Below are 21,884 nucleotides of genomic sequence, written 5' to 3'. Positions count from 1 at the left end.
AAATAAAGCTTTTCTCAATTGGGAGAAATTACTGCCTGCCTATAGTGAATGAGGCCCTGCTGGGCACTGGCTGGGGGCTTGATGAGTGGGATATGGTCCCTGTTTCTGGAGGGTCCTCAAACTAAAGAGGAAAGAAGATAGGGGAACAAAACAGTGTGGTTGGTGTTCTAAGTATCCTCTGATCACAGAAGAGAAAGCTGCCCCTACCCAGGGACGTGATCCTGAGCCACCTGGATTGTGAGGGAGAACCAGGCATTGATGAGGAGGGGAATGAGGAAGTAGTCTGCCTACAGGGGACATAGCTTGGCACAGCTCCACAGAGCTAGGGGCTGCAACTTGGGGCATGAGAAGAGAGAGCAGCAAGAGAAGCATTTGAGAAGGCTGTCGTTTCTCTGTCATCACTCCTGACACCCTGGTGAGCTCCACGGTGCAGGAACCTCCATGTGTGTGCTGCATCCCCAAGTTCTGGTGGCAGCAGGGTGCTTAGCAGCCCTTGTCCAGTCTCGCCTCTGACGCTGCTGCTCCCCTCCCCTGTCCTGACCTCCTGGTTGGCTGTCCTGCCATAGCCTTGCCTGGAAGATGAAATTCCAGCTACCCTGTGGGAGCAGTAACGCCTTCTTCCTTCTTCTCAATCTCCAGAAATGTCTTTCCTCCAGGACCCAAGTTTCTTCACCATGGGGATGTGGTCCATTGGTGCAGGAGCCCTGGGGGCTGCTGCCTTGGCATTGCTGCTTGCCAACACAGACGTGTTTCTGTCCAAGCCCCAGAAAGCGGCCCTGGAGTACCTGGAGGATATAGAACTGAAAACACTGGAGAAGGGTAAGTGGCGACCCTTCAGGTCTCAGTACTTTTCCAAGGAGCTGGGATACAGGCTTACTTACTGTTTTCTTTCTAAACTCTCTCCTTTTTTTAATTGGAAAGATAATATAACAACATTAGGAAAAATTTAATAACAATTTTTAAACTAGCAATAATTCTATTACCCTAACACAGTAATTTTTACTTTGGCATATTCCTTTCCATGTGTACATATTACATAGTTGTGCTTGGCTTAGGTGCTGTTTTATATTTTAGCTTTTCTTATCAAAAGCATTTTTCATTCTCTGTTGTTGTCTCTGTAACTATAATGATAAATTGTTCCGTAATATTTAGTAATAATTACAATCTTTTACTAAACCAGTGCTTCCAGAGTGTATTCTGAGGAATTCCAGGCTTGTGGGATTGTCAAACTAAAAGGAGTTCCTGAGTGAACAAGTATGGGAGACACCTTTTATCCAATTCCATGCTCCTGATGCTCAGCACAGACATGTGCTTATTAGAATGAGGTGTCTGGATTGCTGCTGATTCAGGCATGGCCAGCCCCTCCTTGTGAAGAAGCTGTGGTGTCTTGAGGAATCACTTCAGGGTCGCCCATTAGAGTAGACCTGCCTATCTCCCTCTTCTGGGGGACTGCTAGAGTCCATTGTGGACAGCTTAGAGCCACACACTCAAATGTGTTAGCTCTGCCTCCTTGCTGTGTGCTCTCAGTGTTAGAGCTGTAGCTTGGTGGGATTTCAGTCATGCCAGTGGTGTGGCAAGAGAGTTGGAGTGGTGAAGGTCTCATTGATGGTGTGGTCACCATGTTAGCCCCCCAGGTGGAAGTCATGGTCATCTGTTTAGTAAGTAAGGAAGCTTGCCAAAGGCAGGCAGGAGATTGTGCAGGTTTATACTAGGTCACCTTAGTAAGATACTAAGAGAGACCTGTTAAGCTTTGTTCGACCCAGGGTTTCCCAATCTTTGATTACAGACTCTTCTCCCCACCCTCTCACCCACCTGACCCCACTTTTTTTTTTCCACATAACATCTATGGGAACATGGATCCCTCTGGGAAATACTAAAATAATTAAGGACTCATATTTATTGAGCCCTCACCAACTCTATATTACCAGACATTGTGGTGAGCACTTTTATATTCATCTTTCAATATGCCCTGTGGCCCAAAGTGGAGCTACTAGATATTTGCATTTTACAAATGAGGAAGCTGAGGTTCAAAGAGCAAAAATAACTTGCCCAGAGTTACACAGCTAGATTCAGACTTAGTTGGACCTTAGAGCTGGGCTTGAACTACAGTACTGTACTACCCCAAAGCATTTTATTCCTAGGCATCTTCTATCCTCCTTTGTTAATAATATTGCAGTTAACATATTTAGGTTAAAAATTTGAGACTTTTTCAGTTTGGGCCATGTTTCTGTTCTAAAGGATTATTATACAATATCTGATGACATCAGCAATAGACAAAATGGCCATTTTTCCAGAAATGTCCCACTTCTGAATGTTCAGGTTGGAAAAAAGATTTTCATGGTGGGAGGGACCTACTGGGTATAAATTAGGATTCTTAAGCTTGGCTAACTTTCCTCAGGAAGGTGAGTATTCTGTTTGTCTGTGTTTCCTGTGTGTCTTTTCCCACGTGTGAAATGCCTGTCCAGGTCCTCTGCTAGGCCAGGTCCCTGACCTCGGCTGGACTTAGTGTGGTTCATGAGCTGCTTAGTGATCGGGGCTAGGCTGGGAGGAGATATCGAATTTCCTTTTTTTCTCTCTTAGAACCAAGGACTTTGAAAGCAAAGGAGCTATGGGAAAAAAATGGAGCTGTGATTATGGCCGTGCGGAGGCCAGGCTGTTTCCTCTGTCGAGAGGTGAGTGCAGATGAGGATCTATTCAGAGAAAAGGATCCTGGCAAGTAGGGGCCATTGTTTTCCGGCCAGAACCAAGGGCCCATAAGCCAGCTTTAGCCTTTTACCCACATGGTCTGTTGTTATTTGCTCTAGGTGTTTCTTTTGATTTGTGCTCTATTTCTGGTTTTTTTTTGTGTTTTGTTTTTTTTTTTTTTTTTAACAACTCACCCTCTCCTACTGGGATTAGCAACGCATCTCAGTTTCCCTTAGTACTCCCAGGTCTTTCACCCTGTGCTGTACCTTCTGAGTCCTGGACCATATTCCAATTTAATCAGGGGCAGCGACCAGGTCCAATTCCGTGCTTCTGATGCTCAGCACAGACATATGATGTGCCTGGATTGCTTCTGATTCGGGTGTGGTCAATCCCTCCCTGTGATGAAGCTGCAGTGTCGGAGGAAACACTTCAGGGTTACCTATTAGAGCAGACCTGCCTCTCTCTCTCCTTGGGGAACTCCTAGAGTCCATCGTGGACAACTGAGAGCCACATTCTCACGTGTTAGCTCTGCCTCCTTGCTGTGTGCTCTCAGCATTGAATCTGTAGCTCGGTAGGATTTCAGTCATGGCAGTAGTGCATTTGGCATGAGAGTTTGTTGAAAGTTGGAGCTCACTGACTGGGTAGTCTCCAGGTTGGCCCCTCGAAGGGAAGACATCATCTATTTGTATGTGATGGAGCTTATCAGTGGAAGGAAGGAACGGTGATTGTTGAAACACAAAATGCTAGTGTGAGAAGGAACATTGCAAATACTTGGATCTAGCCTTATCCCTTTATAGGTGGGCAAACTGAGGACCAGAGTGGTTAGTGGCCTGTTTGTGGTCACACAGCCAGTCAGTGGCAGAAGACCCAGATTCTGAAATTACTGCCCTGCCTGGGAGAAAACTGGGAATGGCAGCATTCCTGCTCTTGAGACAACTTTGCATCTCAAGCAGTGGCTGTGGCACTGTCCAAATTGTCATCCTCATTCTCCTGGTTCCCCTCCCTGACCCTGAGGCACCACCTTTCAGCCTTGCTGATCTCTCCATGCTTGTGTGATTGGGCTGGTAAAGAATCCACTTGCACTGCTGGATGCATGTGATGCCTGCAGTACCCTACTTCCAGGGCATTGTGTGCCTGCTATCTCAGTGGGTCCTCACCATAGCCCTTGGAAATACAGCTTGTTGTTTTACTCTCATTTTATTATTCTCATTACAGAGGAGGAAACAGTTACAGAGGTTGTAACAAAGCCACCCTGATCAGGGAGATGCATTAATTTTCTATTGCTGTAACAAATTACCTCAAACTCAATGGCTTTAACCAGCACAGATTTATCTTGTAGTTCTAGAGGTCAGAATTCCAAAGCGGAATCTAGTTGCATTCCTTCTGAAGACTTATAGGGGAGAATCCATTTCTTTTGCCTTTTCCAGCTGCTAGAGGCCACCTATGTATATTGGCTTATGGCCCCTTCCTCTGTTTTTAGGTCAGCAATGGCTGGCAAGTCAGCAACAGCATGGAAGCCTGTTTTGACTTGATTTCTCAGGGCCATTAAAATCCAGAAGGTTCCAAGAGTAACAGCTCTCCCTAATTATAACCTGTTTCCCTCTATACTCGTCTGTGCCCACATAGAACATTTAGTGGAAACTTACGTTTCCAAAAAGATGGGTGGATGGCAATCTGAGTTATTTTGAGTGGTCCAACTAGCAGGTATGTGACTCAGTTTCCACATCGTGGCTTTGTATAGTGCCACACCAGGAGTAAACAGCCAGGAAAAGTGAGTAAGACCTTTCATCTCAGCCAGGTGCAGTGGCTAACATCTATAATCCCAGCACTTTGGGAGGCTGAGGTGGGAAGATCACTTGAGCCCAGGAATTTGAGACCACCCTAGGCAACATAGCGAAACCCTGTCTCTACAAAAAAAAAAAAATTAGCCCGGCATGGTGGTGTGCACTTGTAGTCCCAGCTTTTCAGGAGGCCGAGGGAGGAAGATTGCTTGAGCCCAGGAGTTCAGGCTACAATGAGCTATGATCGTGCCACTGCAGCTGGGCAACAGGGCAAGACTCAAAAAAAAAAAAAAAAAAAAAGGCCAGGCGCAGTGGCTCACGCCTGTACTCCCAGCACTTTGGGAGGCCGAGGCAGGTGGATCACTTGAGGTCAGGAGTTCAACATTAGCTTGGCCAACGTGGCGAAACCCCATCTCTGCTAAAAATACAAAAAATTAGCCAGGTGTGGTGGTGCGCCCCTGTAATTGCAGTTAATTAGGAGGCTGAGGCGTGAGAATCACTTGAACCCAGGAGGTGGAGGTTGCATTGAGCTGAGATTGTGCCACTGCACTCCAGCATGGGCGAGTAGTATGGGTGACAGAGCAATACTCCATCTCAAAAGTAAAAGACCTTTCATATTACAAAAAGGTGGTTTTTGATTATATCAAACACTGTAGTCCTCTGCTCTAGGGCAAAATTTGCCAGTCACTAAAACTCTTGATAAATGTATTGTAATCAATTCTGCTTCATTAGTTGTCTTTTTTCTTACTCTAGAAAATAAATGAAAAATTAAATGTACCTGCAACCATACAACAGCGTATTTTTATTGGAGATGAGTAGACTGCTCATTCTTTAATTCTGACACCAAATGTGAAAAAAGGATTGAGTTCTTAATGTTGAAGCTTTACCATGACTCATGCAGTTTCCCTCATTCATCTAGCACACAGTTCCTGAGAGTCAAGGGCATCTGCATCTCAGCTCAGCTGCATTCTCCCCATTGTCCCCCTTCAAATCTTTCCACCTGGTATTTAGCACCTGTTTTATACCCAGCCATGTTCTAGGCACTGTGGGTTCCAAGAAATGGAAGACATAGTTTCTAACTATTAGAAACATTTGGGAATGTAAGAGACAACACTCAACTTAGTGGTAACATGCAGACTCAGTACAGAAAATGTCACCAAACAGGGAAGATAGGATATGCACAGAGAAGCAGGGCTTTACTTCAGGGTGGACTAGCCAGGGAGATCTTTTTAGAACAGGGATACCTTTCCAGAGGGTAGGGTTGAGCTGAAGAGAGAAGGAAGGTTATGGCTAGAGGAGTGTGTGTCTGCTGGGCCCTTGTGTTAGTTTGGTCTAGTGCAGAGAAGGGGCTGGGAGATGATGTAGGAGAGAAGCATTGTGGGCAGGAGGAGAGGATGTGTTTGGGTATGGCTGCTCCCAGGCTGTGGTTAGGACAGCCATAACAGGAGCCTTGCCTCTGCTTTCCACTGGAGAAGACAAGGAGCCTGGGCTGCAGAGGAAACCTGACACCCTATGTGGAGGCCCACAGCCAGCTGGGACAGATGTCCCTGAACTCTTGTGTCTTCTACAGGAAGCTGCAGATCTGTCCTCCCTGAAAAGCATGTTGGACCAGCTGGGCGTCCCCCTCTATGCAGTGGTAAAGGAGGACATCAGGACCGAAGTGAAGGATTTCCAGCCTTATTTCAAAGGAGAAATCTTCCTGGATGAAAAGGTGTGTGTGCTGGGAGGCTTTTAGACATAGACTGCTGGGGATTGTGCTCACCTGTGTGATAGTCGGGTAGCCCAGGTATGTCTGGCCTGGAGCTGGAGGCTGGCCTTCCCTTCAGCTGTCCTGAACTTGCAACGCCTTTTTCAGCCCCCCGAGCAGAGCATGATCAGACATTTTAAAGCTGTCCTCTCAGTTACAGACAGTCCCTGACCATCCGATGGTTTGACTTACGATCTTTCAGCTTTGTGATGGTGCAGAAGTGATAAGCATTTAGTTTCTACATTTCTTCAAGAACCCATACAGCCATTCTGTTTAATATTCAATAAACTACATAAGTTATTCAACACTTTATTTTAAAATAGGCTTGTGTTACATGATTTTATTCAACTGTAGGTTAATGAGAGTGTTCTGAGCATGTTTAAGGTAGTGTGGGCTAAGCTATGAGGTTAGGTGTATTAAATGCATTTCAATATAAGATATTTCAACGTATGATGGGTTTACAGGGACATAATCCCATTGTAAATTGAGGAGCATCTGTATTACTGAAGCCTTTCCTGCCACGTGAACGGTGAGAGTAGGGAATAGCTGAAACTCCAACAGGTTCCTCCACTGTTGGGGGCCTAGCACAAAGCCCCACACCCTGTCCCTTAATTCATTTATTTCTTTCTCTTCTGCCCCCACCTCTGCAGAAGGTAGCGCTGTTACCATCCTGTCAGGTGGAAGACTAGTGAGAAGGTAGAGTCAGAATTGAAATCTACGGGTGTCACCCTAGGTCAGGCCTACCTTGAGGTCCGAAACTGGACCCAGCAGGGTTCTGTTTCCTTGGCAGTTGAGAATGGACCTGGATTGGCTGGGCATGGTGGCTCATGCCTGTAATCTCAGCACTTTGGGAGGCCAAGGTGGGCAAATCATTTGTGGTCAGGAGTTCAAGACCAGCTTGGCCAACAGGGTGAAACCCTGTCTCTACTAAAAATTCAAAAATTAGCCGGGCGTGGTGGCAGGCACTTGTAATCCTAGCTACTTGGGAGGCTGAGGCAAGAGAATCGCTTGAACCTAGGAGGTGGAGATTGCAGTCAGCTGAGATTGCGCCATTGTACTCTAGCCTGAGTGACAGAGCAAGACTCCATCTCAAAAAAAAAAAGTGGACCTGAATGTGGGCAGTGTGTGTGTGTTGGGTGGGAGAGAATACTGGAACCAGCAGCCTTTTGAGTCTTTGCGTGAGAACCAATGCCCCGTCAGGAGCCTTTCCTCCTTGAGGAAGGCAGGCATATAGAGTACTCATATGGGATCTGTCTTTCTCACTCCATAGAAAAAGTTCTATGGTCCACATAGGCGGAAGATGATGTTTATGGGATTTATCCGTCTGGGAGTGTGGTACAACTTCTTCCGAGCCTGGAATGGAGGCTTCTCTGGAAACCTGGAAGGAGAAGGCTTCATCCTTGGGGGAGTTTTCGTGGTGGGATCAGGAAAGCAGGTGAGTTCTTGGTGTTTACTTGTGGTCTGTAGGGGTCTGTATCTGTGAGTGTGAGACTCCAACCAGAAGCTGGAGTGGGGGTTGACTTTCCCTGTTTTGGGTCTCCTAGCCTTCCTTCTAGCAAGCCAGGGAACGTGAAGAAGGGAAGGGAAGGCAGTTGTTGTTTATCACACATCTTTCTCTGCTTGTACCTCATACTTGCATCTACTCACTCATCACAGTGACACCATGAGACAGTCTGATCATTTTGCAGACGAGGAACTTAGAACTGAAAAGGGATGAGCAGCTGTACAAGGAGCACAGCTCATGGGTGGCTCTGCTAGGCCTGAACTCAGGTTTGCTGACTTTAAGTTCAAGGAGCACAGCTCATGGGTGGCACTGCTGGGGCCTGAATCCAGGTTTGCTGACTTTAAGTTTTGTTTTCTGTGCTTGAACAAAAGCATAGTTTTATTCTGTTTTTGAATTTACTCTCTTGCAGTGTTCCAGGCCACCATGGATGGATGATAGAAAAAAAAAATAAGAGGAGAAAATAAGGAATAGAACCAGGCCTAATTAGGGGAAGTGGCAAGGAGGTGGCGGGGAGACGATGCTTTTTTCTGTGGGGATCTTAGTGTCAGGGCTGGCCTAGGAAAGGGGTCTGACTCCTCTGCAAACAGGCTATTATTATAGGTCCTGGCTGTGAGGCTCCACAAGCAGCATGGAGCCCTAGAGGAAGGTGTGGAAAGGAGCAATGGGGTTTCTGTAGGCCCAAGAGTTGTTTGTGTCGGAGTCTAGGCAGCCTTGAGCCATGGTGGCTCCCCTGCCCTGGAGGGCAGTGTCAGCAGAGGCCAGGAGGATGTGTAGCAGGGATGGAGCAAAGTGGATGAGGGGGCTGGGTGCGGTGGCTCACACCTGTAACGCCAGCACTTTGGGAGGCCAAGGTCGGCGGATCACTTGAGGCCAGGAGTTCCAGACCAGTCCAGACTGGCCAACATGGCAAAATCCCATCTCTACTAAAGAAAAGCTTAAAAAATTAGCCGGGCGTAGTGGTGCGTGCCCATAGTCCCAGCTACTTGGGAGGCTGAGGCAGGGGATTTGCTTGAACCCAGGAGGCAGAGGCTGCAGTGAGCCTAGATTGTGCCACTGAACTCCAGCCTAGGCGACAGAGCAAGACTCTGTCTCAAAAAAGCAAGTGGATGAGGGAAGGGTATGGGAGAAGGACGTGGAAACTGGTGGCCTGACTTCTAGGCCTGTCTCTGTCAATTTTGGACATGACATTAACGTGTAGAAAGTGTTTTCTTTCTGTAGAAAGATGGGGTTTATCTGCATTGTTGGATCTCACTATTAATGTTGATAATTACATACTCTTCCCAATTTGGGAGGAATAAAAGGGAATAGAAATCCTTCAAGTTTAAGCTGTATTTCTTTTTTTTTTTTTTTTTTTTTTTTTTTTTTTTTTTTTTGAGATGGAATCTCACTGTGTCGCCCAGGCTGGAGTGCAATGGTGCGATCTCGGCTCACCGCAAGCTCCATCTCCTGGATTCAGGCCATTCTCCTGCCTCAGCCTCCCAAGTAGCTGAGACTACAGGCACCCACCACCACAGCCGGCTAATTTTTTTGTATTTTCAGTAGAGACAGGGTTTCTACTCGTGATCTGCCCGCCTAGGCCTCCCAAAGTGCTGGGATTACAGGCGTGAGCTACCACGCCCAGCCTGAGCTTTATTTCTTATGTCTTCCTTTTACAGCTTGGTAACTGATTCGCTTGACTATATTAGAATTTAGCATAAAATGGTGTCTGATTTAACATAAACCTATTTGCTAATTTTCTGGTAAATCTGTCAAAGTGTCTTAGTAATAATGGTTTCCAATGAGTGCCTGTCTTGTTCTACGTGCCCAAGTACATGGTCTCATGTCTTCCTCACAACCAATCTAGGATGTTAGGCATTTTTATTCCCATCCACATATACAGCAGTCGGCCTAGAGATTTAAAATAATTCAGCCAAAGACACAGCTAAGTGGTACAATGGAAATGAAACTTAGGAACTCAAATCTGTTCAAACTCCGGAGACCCTGCCAGGCCCTACCCTGCCCTGCCCCGCACCTAGCCTCTCCTGCCCTGCCCTGCCCCTAGCCTCCCCTGCCCTGCCCAGCCCCTAGCCTCTCCTTGGAGGTGTTTCCCAGTGACCACTTCCTGATGTCCTTATGCTTGGGCAGGCCACTTCCCCAGTGGATTGCCCATCCTCTTCCCACTCTGACACTGTGGGGTTCCTTCCCCTACTCGCCTCTGCCTTCTCATGGCCTCTAGGGCAGGGCTTGGCATGCCTGCCAGCCTTTTCTTGCCTGGCGATGACTCATCTAGTGCTCATGGGCCCTGCTGGCACGTTTCTGATGTTGCTAGGTGTGTTTGACTTTTGTTGGTATTCCCTGGAGCCCCTGGCCTTTATTCTCCTAGGCGGAAGGTTAACTGGCTAGCTGAACTTCAGGACTTATTTCAGTTCTTATTGGGTGTAGAGTTTTTGTAGTCTAAAATTGGGGTGGTGGGGATTTCCTTTTTTTTTTTTTTTTTTTTTGGAGACAGAGTTTCACTCTTGTTGCCCAGGCTGGAGTGCAATGGCACGATCTCAGCTCACTGCAACCTCCACCCCCACCAGGTTCAAGCGATTCTCCTGCCTCAGCCTCCTGAGTAGCTGGGATTACAGGTACCCGCCACCATGCCCAGCTAATTTTTGTATTTTTAGTAGAGACAGGGTGTCACCATGTTGGCCAGACTGGTCTCAAACTCCTGACCTCAAGTGATCTACCCACATTAGTCTCCCAAAGTGCTGGAATTACAGGCGTGAGCCGCCGCACCCGGCCTGAATTTTCTTTTTAATAACAATCTTGAAAGCATTCTTAAAGAAGAAGCAGCTAGGCAACATAGCAAAACCCCATCTCTATAAAGAATAAAAAAGTTTAGCCGGCGTGGTGACATGCACCTGTAGTCCTGGCTACTTGGGAGGCTGAAGTAGGAGGATTTCTTGAGCACAGGAGTTCAAGGCTGCAGTAAGCTATGATCGCACCACTGAACTACAGCCTGGGAAACAGAGCAAGACCCTGTCTGTAAATAAATAAAAAGTGTGTTTGCACTACAGAAAATTTAAAAACAGCAGAACATTAGAAGGTGGGGAAAACCATCCTATGAGCTCAACCACCATGGAAAATCCATTGGAACAAAGCTGAGTGGCCTTTCCTTTTGTTTTGCTTTGCTTTAGAAAATTGTACCTTACTAAACTAGATGTTCTTTTTTCATTTAACAGTATATTGTGAACATTTTCCTATGTCACTATATATTCTTAGTTTTTTGTTCGTGTTTTTGTTTGTTTGTTTAGATGGAGTCTCGCTCTGTCGCCCAAGCTGGAGTGCAGTGGTGCGATCTCGGCTCACTGCAGCCTCTGCCTCCCAGCCTCCCAGGTTCAAGGGATTATCCTGTCTCAGCCTCCTGAATAGCTGGGACTAAAGGCTTGAGCTACCATACCTGGCTAGTTTTTGTATTTTTAGTAGAGACCAAGTTTCACCATGTTGGCCAGGCTGGTCTTGAACTCCTGACCTCAAGTGATCCGCCCACCTCAGCCTCCTAAAGTGCTGGGATTACAGGTGTGAGCCACAGCACCCAGCCTGTTAGTATTTTTAATGTCTGTATTACGGTTTACTGAGCAAGTAAATATAATTTTCTGACCTGCTTGCCCATAATCACCACAGTGTGGTGGGCCTTTTTTTTTTTTTTTAAGTCTTTATAAATAATGACACAGTGTATTTACAGAATTTCTTTTTAAGATGAGTTTCCAGATATAATGAATCAAAGAACTCTCACAAGGATTCCTTGATGCTGATCTCAAACATATTATTTTGTCTTTTTTTAGACTTTAGATAACTTTGGGGTATCCTGTGTCTTAGTGCATTTTTCTTCACCGTATGAGAAGAAAGTGGTCTCCAGTTTCTTAGGAGACTAAAGAAAAAAGAGGGTCTCTCTTTTAGATGGTCATTCTGGGACTTTCAAAGTCTGACCTCTGAGCTCCACTTCCACACCTTTGGGCCTTTCTGTGTTAGCTTCACTTTTTTCTCTTTACCTGGTATGTTCTTTTACCTGCATCTCTACTTGTAGACATCCTGGTTACCCTCCATGCTTTATCATCTATGAGGCCTTCCGTGATTGCCCTTGTCATGCTTTATCGCTTCTGACTTCCTGCTTCTAGAGAGCTGCTGGTACAGGCCAGATGGATGTGGCCTTCCCCAGTCTGTCTTCCCTCAAAGACTGAACTCCTTGAGGGCAGGAGCCAGGCCGTATTTGGATCTGTGTCCTTTGCTGTTCAAGCAAAAGGCTTGACAGACAGCTGGTCCTCGATGCCTGTCTCATGAACGAACGATTTAGGATGAGGACTGACATTATCTCTTGTTTCCTTTTAGGGCATTCTTCTCGAGCACCGAGAAAAAGAATTTGGAGACAAAGTAAACCTACTTTCTGTTCTGGAAGCTGCTAAGATGATCAAACCACAGACTTTGGCCTCAGAGAAAAAATGATTGTGTGAAACTGCCCAGCTCAGGGATAACCAGGGGCATTCACCTGTGTTCATGGGATGTGTTGTTTCCACTTGTGTCCCTAAGGAGTGAGAAATCCATTTATACTCTACTCTCAGTATGGATTATTAATGTATTTTAATATTCTGTTTAGGCCCAGTAAGGCAAAATAGCCCCAAAACAAGACTGACAAAAATATGAAAAACTAATGAAGATTATTAAGCTAAAACCTGGGAAACAGGAGGCTTAAAATTGACTGCCAGGCTGGGTGCGGCGGCTCACACCTGTAATCCCAGCACTTTGGGAAGCCGAGGTGAGCAAGTCACTTGAGGTCAGGAGTTCGAGACCATCCTGAGCAACATGGCAAAACACTTCTCTACTAAAAATACAAAAATCAGCCGGGTGTGGTGGCATGCACCTGTAGTCCCAGCTACCTGGGAGGCTGAGGCAGGAGAATCACTTGAATGGGAGGTGGAGGTTGCAGTGAGCCGAGATCATGCCACTGTATTCCAGCCTGGGTGACTGAGACTCCATCTTAAAAAAAAAAAAAAAAAAAAAAAAAAAAATTGATTGCTGTGCCTCATTACAAATGCATATGGTGTTTGAGTGCTGTTGTTTGAAATTATTTTTCTTTTTGGGTCTTCAAAAATCCAAGAAAAGTTGATGATTGACTTGAAGATTACAGAATTTAAGGTTTTTTGGCATGTGTGTTTTCTATTAATAATTGATTATATGATGTCAAAGTAATACTTTCATAATAGAATTGACATGCTCTGGGATAGTTTGACAAAGGTAAATTATAAAGTGAAATCTCTCGTTTCATTATCTTCCATTCTAACCTCAGAGATCTGTTTCTCTAGAAAAAATGACCGTTTCTGGTTTTAATAAAATTATGCATCAGAAATCACCTGTATGTATAAGATTTTCTGATAAAACTAATAATTATATTTACCATATCATTGGCTGAAAGTAAAAAAAGTCAGCATTCTCCATGGCTGAGGGGTAAAGTGCCTGGGGGGATTCCTCTGGTTCTAGCTATCTAAGTGGTTTGAAAATGACCAGGAAAAATTCATCCCATCATTCATGTTAGTAATTTTGCTGTCTTTCCTAGAGGAATGACTTTGGTGTTTAAAATTGGTAGCTGTTTTTCTATTGGTCTTTTAGCCTAATTTGGCAAATCAGAACAAAGGACATAGAGATGATGAAATATAACTTTATCTTTTTTGTTTGAATTTTGTCATGTAAGTTTGAGTGACATCATCAAGACCTACCAGGGAGCTCGGCCGCAGGGAGTCTACTCAAGGCATCAAACTGGCCCAGGAGTAAAAAGGTGGTGGTGGAAATAGGAAATAGTGTTTACCCAGGGGACTGGCCCAGCCAGGAGGAGAAGGGAATCAGTGTTTACCCAGGAAAGCAAGAATGGATACTGACGTTGGAGGTAAAGCTGGGAAAGTAGGAGAGCATCCGGATTGAGTATGCAGAGTGAGTTAGGGGTGAGTGGTTCAGGACTAAGACCCACTAAGACCATGCTTGCATCTGACTTCATGTAGCAGTGGCTGCACGGGGTATGCATGGGCCCATAAAGGGCTGGGCTTCTGCAGCATTTGAGGCCACAGCCTTTGGTACTTGCACGGGGTTGGTACCTGTCATCCTTGGGACTCCAGCTACTGACAGGATAACTCAGTACCTAAACTTAGAACTTGAATACCTAAGACACTTGATGGTGAAACAGTTCTCTTGCAACTAAAGAAGAACCTGAGGTCAGGTGTGGTGGCTCATGCCTGTAATCCTAGTACTTTGGGAGGTCAAGGTAGAAGGATCACTTGAGGTCAGGAGTTCAAGACCAGCCTGGCCAGCATGGTGAAACCCCATCTCTACTAAAAATACAAAATATTAGATGGACGGGGTGGTACATGCCTGTAATCCCAGCTACTCGGGAGGCTGAGGCAGGAGAATCACTTGAACCCAGGAGGCAGAGGTTGCAGTGAGCCGAGATCGTGCCACTGCACTCCAGCTTGGGCAACAAGAGCAAAACTCCGTATCAAAAAAAAACCTGAGAGGACATTGCACCAATGGAGATGCATCAAGGGAAACATTTTTGGTTTTTTGTGAGCTCTCACCAACTTTTTTCCCCTGGGTACTCACGTGCAGTGTGGTCTTTCTGATTAGCATGTCATTTTGGAAAGAGCACTGGATTGAGTCATGAGGCATATTCAATTTCTAGTTTACCAGTGTGATCTTAAGCAAAGATCTAACTCATTGGCAAAATGGGCATAATTCCTTCCCATTCAGGGCTGTTTATGATAAGTCACTGAGGGAATGATAAATATTATGACACTGCTTCTCAGACTATAATGTACATGCACATCATATAAGGACCTTGTTAAAATGGAGACTTAAAAAGCTGGACACTAAAGGCAATAATGACAGATTTTACTCAATAACTACTGCAGAAGGAGAGTCCTCAGTATAGAACTGAGCTTAGCTCCAATCTGCAGAGGTGACGGAATTTTAAAGAGGGGAAGGAGGAGGTTCAAATAGAACTAGGGAAATGCAAAATTACAAAAAGCTGGTAAGGAGACTGGTCAATGTGATTCGGCTATCTGTGTCTACTAACTCTCAAGTTTATCTATCAAAGTTAGGATCCTAGCCTCCCACAGAGACCAGGAGTTGGCCTTATCATTCCTGATAATTATATGACAAAGGGATGGCTCCCAGAAAAAGTGAGAAACACATTCCTGTGCAGCAGAAGATACATATATCCCTCAAAGGGACAGAAAGGATTTACAATTGTAAATTTTATAAAGTATGTCCTCTAAGAAGAGGGAGGGGCTGGGTGCCTTGGCTCATGCCTATAATCCCAGCACTTTGGGTGGCCAAGGTGGGTGGATCACCTGAGGTCAGGAGTTCAAGAGCAGCCTGGCCAACATGGTGAAACCCCATCTCTACTAAAAATACAAAAGTTAGCCTGGTGTGGTGGTGCACACCTGTAATCCCAGCTACTCAGGTGGCTGAGGCAGGAGAATCGCTTGAACCTGGGAGGCGGAGGGTGCAGTGAGCCGAGATCACGCCACTGCACTTCAGCCTGGGAGACAGAGCGTGACTCCATCTCAAAAAAAACAAGAGGGAGACTAGAAATCTATGATCAGGCATTGGCTGAAACAAATGGTAAATTCTTTTGGCAGCCTTGAGCTTCCCCAGGCAGGGACCCAAAGGGGCCTGGGTTATCCCTGAGACACGGCCTCGAGCTGCTAGAAACTATGCTAGTGTTTGTTCAAGTCTCTCCGTGTCTGGGGTGGGCAAAATCGTTTGTGCTGAAAATCAATGATTTGCAGCTCTCAAGATTCCAGTAGGCAGTCAGGGTGGGCCTGAGTTTCTGCTTTTTTTTTTTCTTTAGGTACAGGATCTTGCTCTGTCACCTAGGCTAGAGTGTAATTAGTGGCCCAATCATGGCTGACTGCAGCTGCAAACTCCTGGGTACAAGCTGTTCTGGCTCAGCCTCCCAAGTTACTGTGCTTACAGGTGGATGCCACCATACCCAACAGATTTTATTTTTGTAGGGATGGGGGGGGTCTCCCTGTGTTGCCCAGGCTGATCTCAAACTCCTGGCCTCCCAAAGTGTTCAGATTACAGGTGTAAGCCACCGCACGTGGCCAGCCTCTGCATTTCTAACAGGTTCCAGGTGATCTTGATGTTCTGCTGGTCCATGGGTCACACTTGGAGAAGCATGGTTCTAAAGGACTGTACAGATTAGTCATTAATCTCTGTAGGCTTTGGACTTGAAGCTTTAGCAGCCTTTGACAAGCATTTGCAGGTTTTTATTTATTTGATAAACTGAGAATCCATATTCAAAGAAATGCAAAAAAATTCAAAGAATGTAAGAAAATGTCCTTGCTGTAAAGCTGGTGGTTCTCAATCTCGGATACACAGAATCACCTGGTGCGGGGGTTGGGGGCGGGGTGCAGTATAAAAATTATTAAATCAGAATCTCTGGGGTAGGCCCCAAGCAAGTTTTTTGTTTTTTTTTTTTTTCTTCAGATAGAATCTTGCTTGTCAACTAGGCTAGAGTGCAGTAATGCAATCATGGCTTACTGCCGCTTTAACTTCTGGGCTCAAGTGATATCCTCCCACCTCAGCCTCCCTAGTAGCTGGGACTACAGGCATGGACTACCACACCCAACTAATTTTTAAAATTTTTGTAGAGGCAGGCTCTTATACTATCTTGCACAGGCTAGTCTCGAACTCCTGGGCTCAAGCAGTCATCCTGTCTCAGCCTTCCAAAGCTCAGGGATTACAGACATGAGCCACAGCGCCAGGCCAACAACAGTTCTTAAAGCTCCTGGGGTGATTCCAATATGCAGCCAAGGTTGAAAATTACCCTTTAAAAGGCTCGGCATCCAGTATGGAAGACCAGCACTCACACGTCGGGAGACCTTACCCAGAGCCAGGCTGCCCCGATCATCTCTGATAACTTTAAAAGGAAGGCCTCTGAAGCAGCCTCAGAAGCAAAAGTTTCTGTCTGACCTTCTCCTGCCCTCTTGTTTCTGGCTTCTCATTCTCCCCCAAGGCTACCCATAGAAACTAGAATCCCTCTTCCCCAAGGCAGGTCATCAGGAACCAGAACCAGTTTTACCCAAAGCCAGCCATAAAACCTAAAAATAGTCCTCTCACTCCCCACTCCCCTTTTCTGTAAAAACTGATCGGAAAGAAATGATCTGACCTACCGTGTTTGACTGTCATGAGATACCCATTCCAGAGAGGGTCCCAGTCCCACCCCATGCCCAGAAGGAAGGAATGCTGCGCAGAGAGGCCAAGAAGAATCTAGACAGGCCTTGCTGGGTTTCCCCTCTCAGTCTATTACTATTAGATCATACCCTTCTTGTCCAATCATATTTCTACACAGTCCGTAATCTGTTGAACCTAAACATAAAAATGGACAATTCCCCTGTATCTTGGGGTCTTCATTCTGAAGGCTCACATACAATTATGATCAAATAAATTTGTTTGCTTTTTCTCCTATTAATTTGCTTCTTGTCGGTGATTTTTTCAGCCATTCCTTGGCCCTGGCAGTGGCAAGGGTCACAGACGGTGTGGACATGGGTGCATGGGGAACCCCCAGCTGGAGGAACTTTCAAGGCAGGGATTTGGATAGCGAAGCATGACTAGGGGAAAACAGGGAGGAGTCTAGTCTGTTTTGTTTACCTGATTATATGTCCTCTCTCCCAATATGCAGATTTCTCAAAAGCAATGCCTGTGTCTACTTTCTTTCCCAGAGCAAAGCATACCATTGCAGCGTAGGGGAGTGGAGGGTAGGGAAGGTGAGCTGTGGGGAAGAGGCTGTAGGGGTTGTGAGGATAGAGGGTGGATGCAGTCAGGGCAGACTGAAGTTTCTCCCCAGCGCTGGCTAGGTTGAACCCTCCCTCCATTCTGGGTTGCCAGTGCCCCATGGGGCAAGCAAGAAGGTGTGTATTTGTCAGTTTATGTTGGGGAGGGGAAGGGAAAGAAAGTTGACTTGTTCTCATTTAACCCTTCAAATCCTTTCTACATTTAAAGGAGGATTTATTTGTCATTTTGTTTTGAAGACAGTTACAATTGAGGATGATAGTGGGTTAGATCCCTGGATTAGGGAAGTGTGGGGAGGTCCTTTCAAGGACATGCTTCTTCCAGCTGTACCTGGTCATCTTTCTGTATTATGTAATGATGGTCAAGGTCAACCCACACACTAGTTACTGCGGTAGGGAATAGGAGACAATTCTAAATTTTACTGGGAGCGATGGGAATTCGTTTAGAGGGTTTTTAGAAGAGTGACATGATCTGATTTCTATTATTCTGGCAGCTTTGAGAGAATAGATTTTAGAGGATCAAAGGTGGCAGCAGGGAGCCCATTTGGGAGGCTGGTACAATGATCCAGGCAAGAGAGAATGGTGGTGGCAACCAGGTGGAAGCACAGAAGACAGTGAGATGTGTCATGATGGATATATTTGAAGGCAGAGCTAAGAGGATTCTTTTTGGATGTAGGATGTGACAGAGGAGCTAAGAGGATTCTTGAACTATTTGGATATAGGATGTAAGAAAAAAAGGAGTCAGGGTTACCTTCATGATTTTTCTCCTGGACAACTAACTGCTCATGAATTTTTGATCATTTTACAGCAGAAAATGATGGGGTAGTAGAAGGTTTTACTGTGCTATAACAGTTAACAATGAATGAATTAGAGGTATAAGTGTCAACTTGGATGCACTGAAACAATGCTAAGGAAAAAAGCTTCAGAATGTACATTCAATAGGATACAATTTACATAAATGTGTAAGGCTTGCAAACAGTATTGTGTAAGCTCCATGTATAAATGGTAAAAGCGTAAAGACAAATACAGAATAATTACAGTCAGGGTTGAGCCCCGTCTGTGAGCCTCACACTAAACAAAACAAAACAAAAAACATGCCATTGCTCAGTCCAGATCCTAGTCCAGTTAAACCAGAATCTCTGGGGATGGATCCAGGCATCAGTATTTTTTAGAGCTCCCTAGGGGATTCTAGTATGTAGGCAAGGTGGAAGACCACTGCCTTACATTGACAAACAATTGTGAAATCTTTAAGAAGCAGAGGAATTTTCCCCTTTCATGCCAAGTCTTGGTCCATGTCTGTTCTGAAGTTAGTTAAGAGACACCCATGCCCTAATTTCCATGGTGTTCAGCCAGGAAACATGAATCAAGTCTCTCAAGAGACAGCTGAGCCCAGAACATGGTCTTTCAATATCAGTTTCTGCTAAAGGGAACTCCTTGGGGAAATGGCTGATTGCAGGGTTAGGGCAGAAAATGTACAAGATGAGCCTGTAACATCTTGTTGTACCAGATACCAAGCAAGCTCTCAATCACCACTAAGGGCTTGTATAAAGGACAGACTCAGGAGACAACTCTCAACAAAGATGGGACTCTTTGAGCATCAATAAGAATAATGGCAATGAATTAAAACACATCAGATGTTTAAATCAATGAGTTCATAATGATCCTTTAAAAAAAGAAAATCTCTGGATGATACTAAGAAAGCAACTCATTTGAAACCTGGTAAAGAAAGACAAGCATTTATCCTGCCTTTGTTACTTGAAAGTTACCGAAGAGTTGATGATAGAAGTTTCTCATTGCAGAAGCACTCATTAAGGCCCAGGTCCAGACATAATTAGAGTGAGAGTTGCCAAGGGGTGGCCAATGGGAGACACCTGAGTGCCCGAAAATGCCTCTCTCAGTCTGTCCACGGGGCAGCTCCTTGCAGAGCTTTGTTGCAGCAGAAGATGCCTCTAATTGCACTCTTCATCCAACAAGATGTGCTGGTCCCACTTGCTTCACTAAATGCTCTTCCAGCACAGTCTGAGTCAGTCAAAAATCTTGATCTTAGGGCCGGGCACGGTGGCTCATGCCTGTAATCCCATCACTTTGGGAGGCCAAGGCAGGTGGATCACTTGAGGCCAAGACTCTGAGACCAGTCTGGCCAACATGATGAAACCTTGTCTCTAATAAAAATACAAAAATTAGCCGGGCGTGGTGGTGCGTACCTGTAGCCCCAGCTACTCAGGAGGCTGAGGTAGGAGAATCGCTTGAATCCAGGAGGTGGAGGTTGCAGTGAGCCGAGATGGTGCCACTGCACTCCAGCCTGGCCAACAGAGTGAGACTCTGTCTCAAAACAAAAACAAACACACAAAAGAAACAAATGTTGGAAAGGATGTGGAGAAAAGGGAACCTTTACACACTGTTGGCAGGAATGTAAATTAGTACAGCCATTATGGAAAACAGTATAGAGTTCCTTAATATAGAGTTCTTATATGATCCAGCAATCCCACTACTGGGTATTTACCCAAAGGAAATGAAACCAGTATGTTGAAGAGATACCCGCATGCTCACGTTCTTTGCAGCACATTATTCACAATAGCCAAGATACGGAATCAAGATAAGTATACATCAGTGGATGAATGGATAAAAAAAAATGTGGTATATGTACACAATGGAGTACTTTTCAGCTTTTAAAAAGAAGGAAATCTAACACTGGGTGTGTTAGTGCACATGTAGTTCCAGCTACCCAGGAGGCTGAGATGGGAGGATTGCTGGAGCCCAAGAGTTTGAGACCAGCTTGGGCAACATAGCCACACCCCATCTTTAAAAAATAATAAAATAAATTCTGTCATTTGTGACAACATGGGTGAACCTGGAGGCCATATGTTAAGTGAGATCATGCAGTATCTGTCTTTCTGTGCCTGGCTTCACTTATTTGTGGATTTTTTTTTTTTTTTTTTTTTTCGAAAATTGAACCCATAGGCCAGGCACGGTGGCCCACGCCTGTAATCCCAGCACTTTGGGAGGCTGAGGCGGGTGGATCACCTGAGGTCAGGAGTTCGAGACCAGTCTGGCCAACATGGTGAAACCCCATCTCTTTTGTATTTTTGTACTAAAAATAGAAAAATTAGCCAGGCTTGGTGGCAGGCACCTGTAATCCCAGCTCCTTGGGAGGCTGAGGTGGGAGAATTGCTTGAACCTGGGAGGTGGAAGTTGCTGTGAGCTAAGACTGCACCATTGCACTCCAGCCTGGGCGACAGAGTGAGGATCCATCTCAAAAAAAAAAAAAAAAAAAAAAAAAACATAAAAGCAGAGAGTAGAATGCTAGTGGACGGTGAAATTCTGCACATTAGATGGGCCGGGGGTGCCATTGGATATCACCCCTGGAAATGAGATGCATCATTGGGCCAGCAGCCTAAAGCTGTACACCAGGCTGACTAGGGAGCCTGCCAGGAGGTGTAACTGACTCTGGGTTTATGTTCTTTACGAGCTCTTTGGTACCTACCTAGGAGTCAGTGCTCATAAAAGAATGATAAGAAATCTGTCCCTGACCATGGCAGATGCTGCCTCCTTCACTGTCACTGTCTTGGCAGCCCTGCAGACATCCCTCATTTCTCTTGGGAAGATTGTTTTACATACCAATGTTGCTCTAGACTTTCTTTTAGCCCAAGTGGGAGGAGTGTGTGCAATTGTTAACACCTCCTGCTGTAACTGGATAAGCACATCAGATTTCATAGAAACACAAGTAGGCTGGGCGTGGTGGCTCACACCTGTAATCCTAGCACTTTGGGAGGCTGAGGCGGGTGGATCACCTTAAGTCAGGAGTTTGAGACCAACGTGGCCAACATGGTGAAACCCCATCTCTACTAAAAATACAAAAATTAGCCAGGCATAGTGGTAGGTGCCTGTAATCCCAGCTACTCAGGAGGCTGAGGCAGGAGAATTGCTTGAACCACGGGCAGTGGAGGTTGTAGTGAGCCAAGATCGTGCCATTGCACTCCAGCCTGGGCAACAAGAGCGAAACTCCATCTCAAAAAAAAAAAAAAGAAAAGAAAAGAAAAGAAAAGAAACATAAGTAGAAGAAATTTACGAGCAGACCCACACAAGCAGAAGAAATTTAGGAGCAGGCCCACTGGCTGCAGACAGTCGGGCCACCTGAAGGATCCTTCCTTGACTTCCATAGCAACTTCTTAAGTGGATCGCTGGGTCCAAGGCTAGGTCATGCTCCAGGCAGCCCTGGTTATTCTGCAGTTGTAGGGGTCCTCCTGGGTCTGGTGAAATGGATTCTGGCTATGGCTCAATAATGTTGCACTGAGATTGTGTCAGTTAAAGTGTTAACATTGAACTAATGAGACAAACCCCTGCCTCCAAATCCAGGGAGG

General features: G+C 45.5%; 1 protein-coding gene across 4 annotated transcripts in view; it reads left to right on the top strand.

Moving 5' to 3' along the window:
- Positions 1-17,204, top strand: part of PRXL2A (peroxiredoxin like 2A) — a 29,190-nt gene extending 11,986 nt beyond the window's left edge. For 2 of the 4 annotated variants that reach the window (XM_055275540.2, XM_055275539.2), the window contains exons 2-6: positions 657-819; positions 2,581-2,672; positions 6,037-6,177; positions 7,484-7,648; positions 12,071-17,204. In XM_055275540.2, coding sequence (XP_055131515.1) covers positions 675-819; positions 2,581-2,672; positions 6,037-6,177; positions 7,484-7,648; positions 12,071-12,184 — 657 coding nt within the window. In that variant the 5' untranslated portion in view covers positions 657-674 and the 3' untranslated portion in view covers positions 12,185-17,204. Of the gene's footprint in view, positions 1-639; positions 820-2,580; positions 2,673-6,036; positions 6,178-7,483; positions 7,649-12,070 lie in introns of all 4 variants that reach the window. The other 2 variants (XM_055275537.2, XM_055275536.2) reach the window with 1 other exon arrangement.
- Positions 17,205-21,884: the final 4,680 nt, after the last annotated feature.

Source organism: Symphalangus syndactylus, chromosome 4, assembly GCF_028878055.3.
Source record: "Symphalangus syndactylus isolate Jambi chromosome 4, NHGRI_mSymSyn1-v2.1_pri, whole genome shotgun sequence".
Classification (NCBI taxonomy): Eukaryota; Metazoa; Chordata; class Mammalia; order Primates; family Hylobatidae; genus Symphalangus; species Symphalangus syndactylus.
This window is presented reverse-complemented; position numbering and strand designations above follow the sequence as displayed.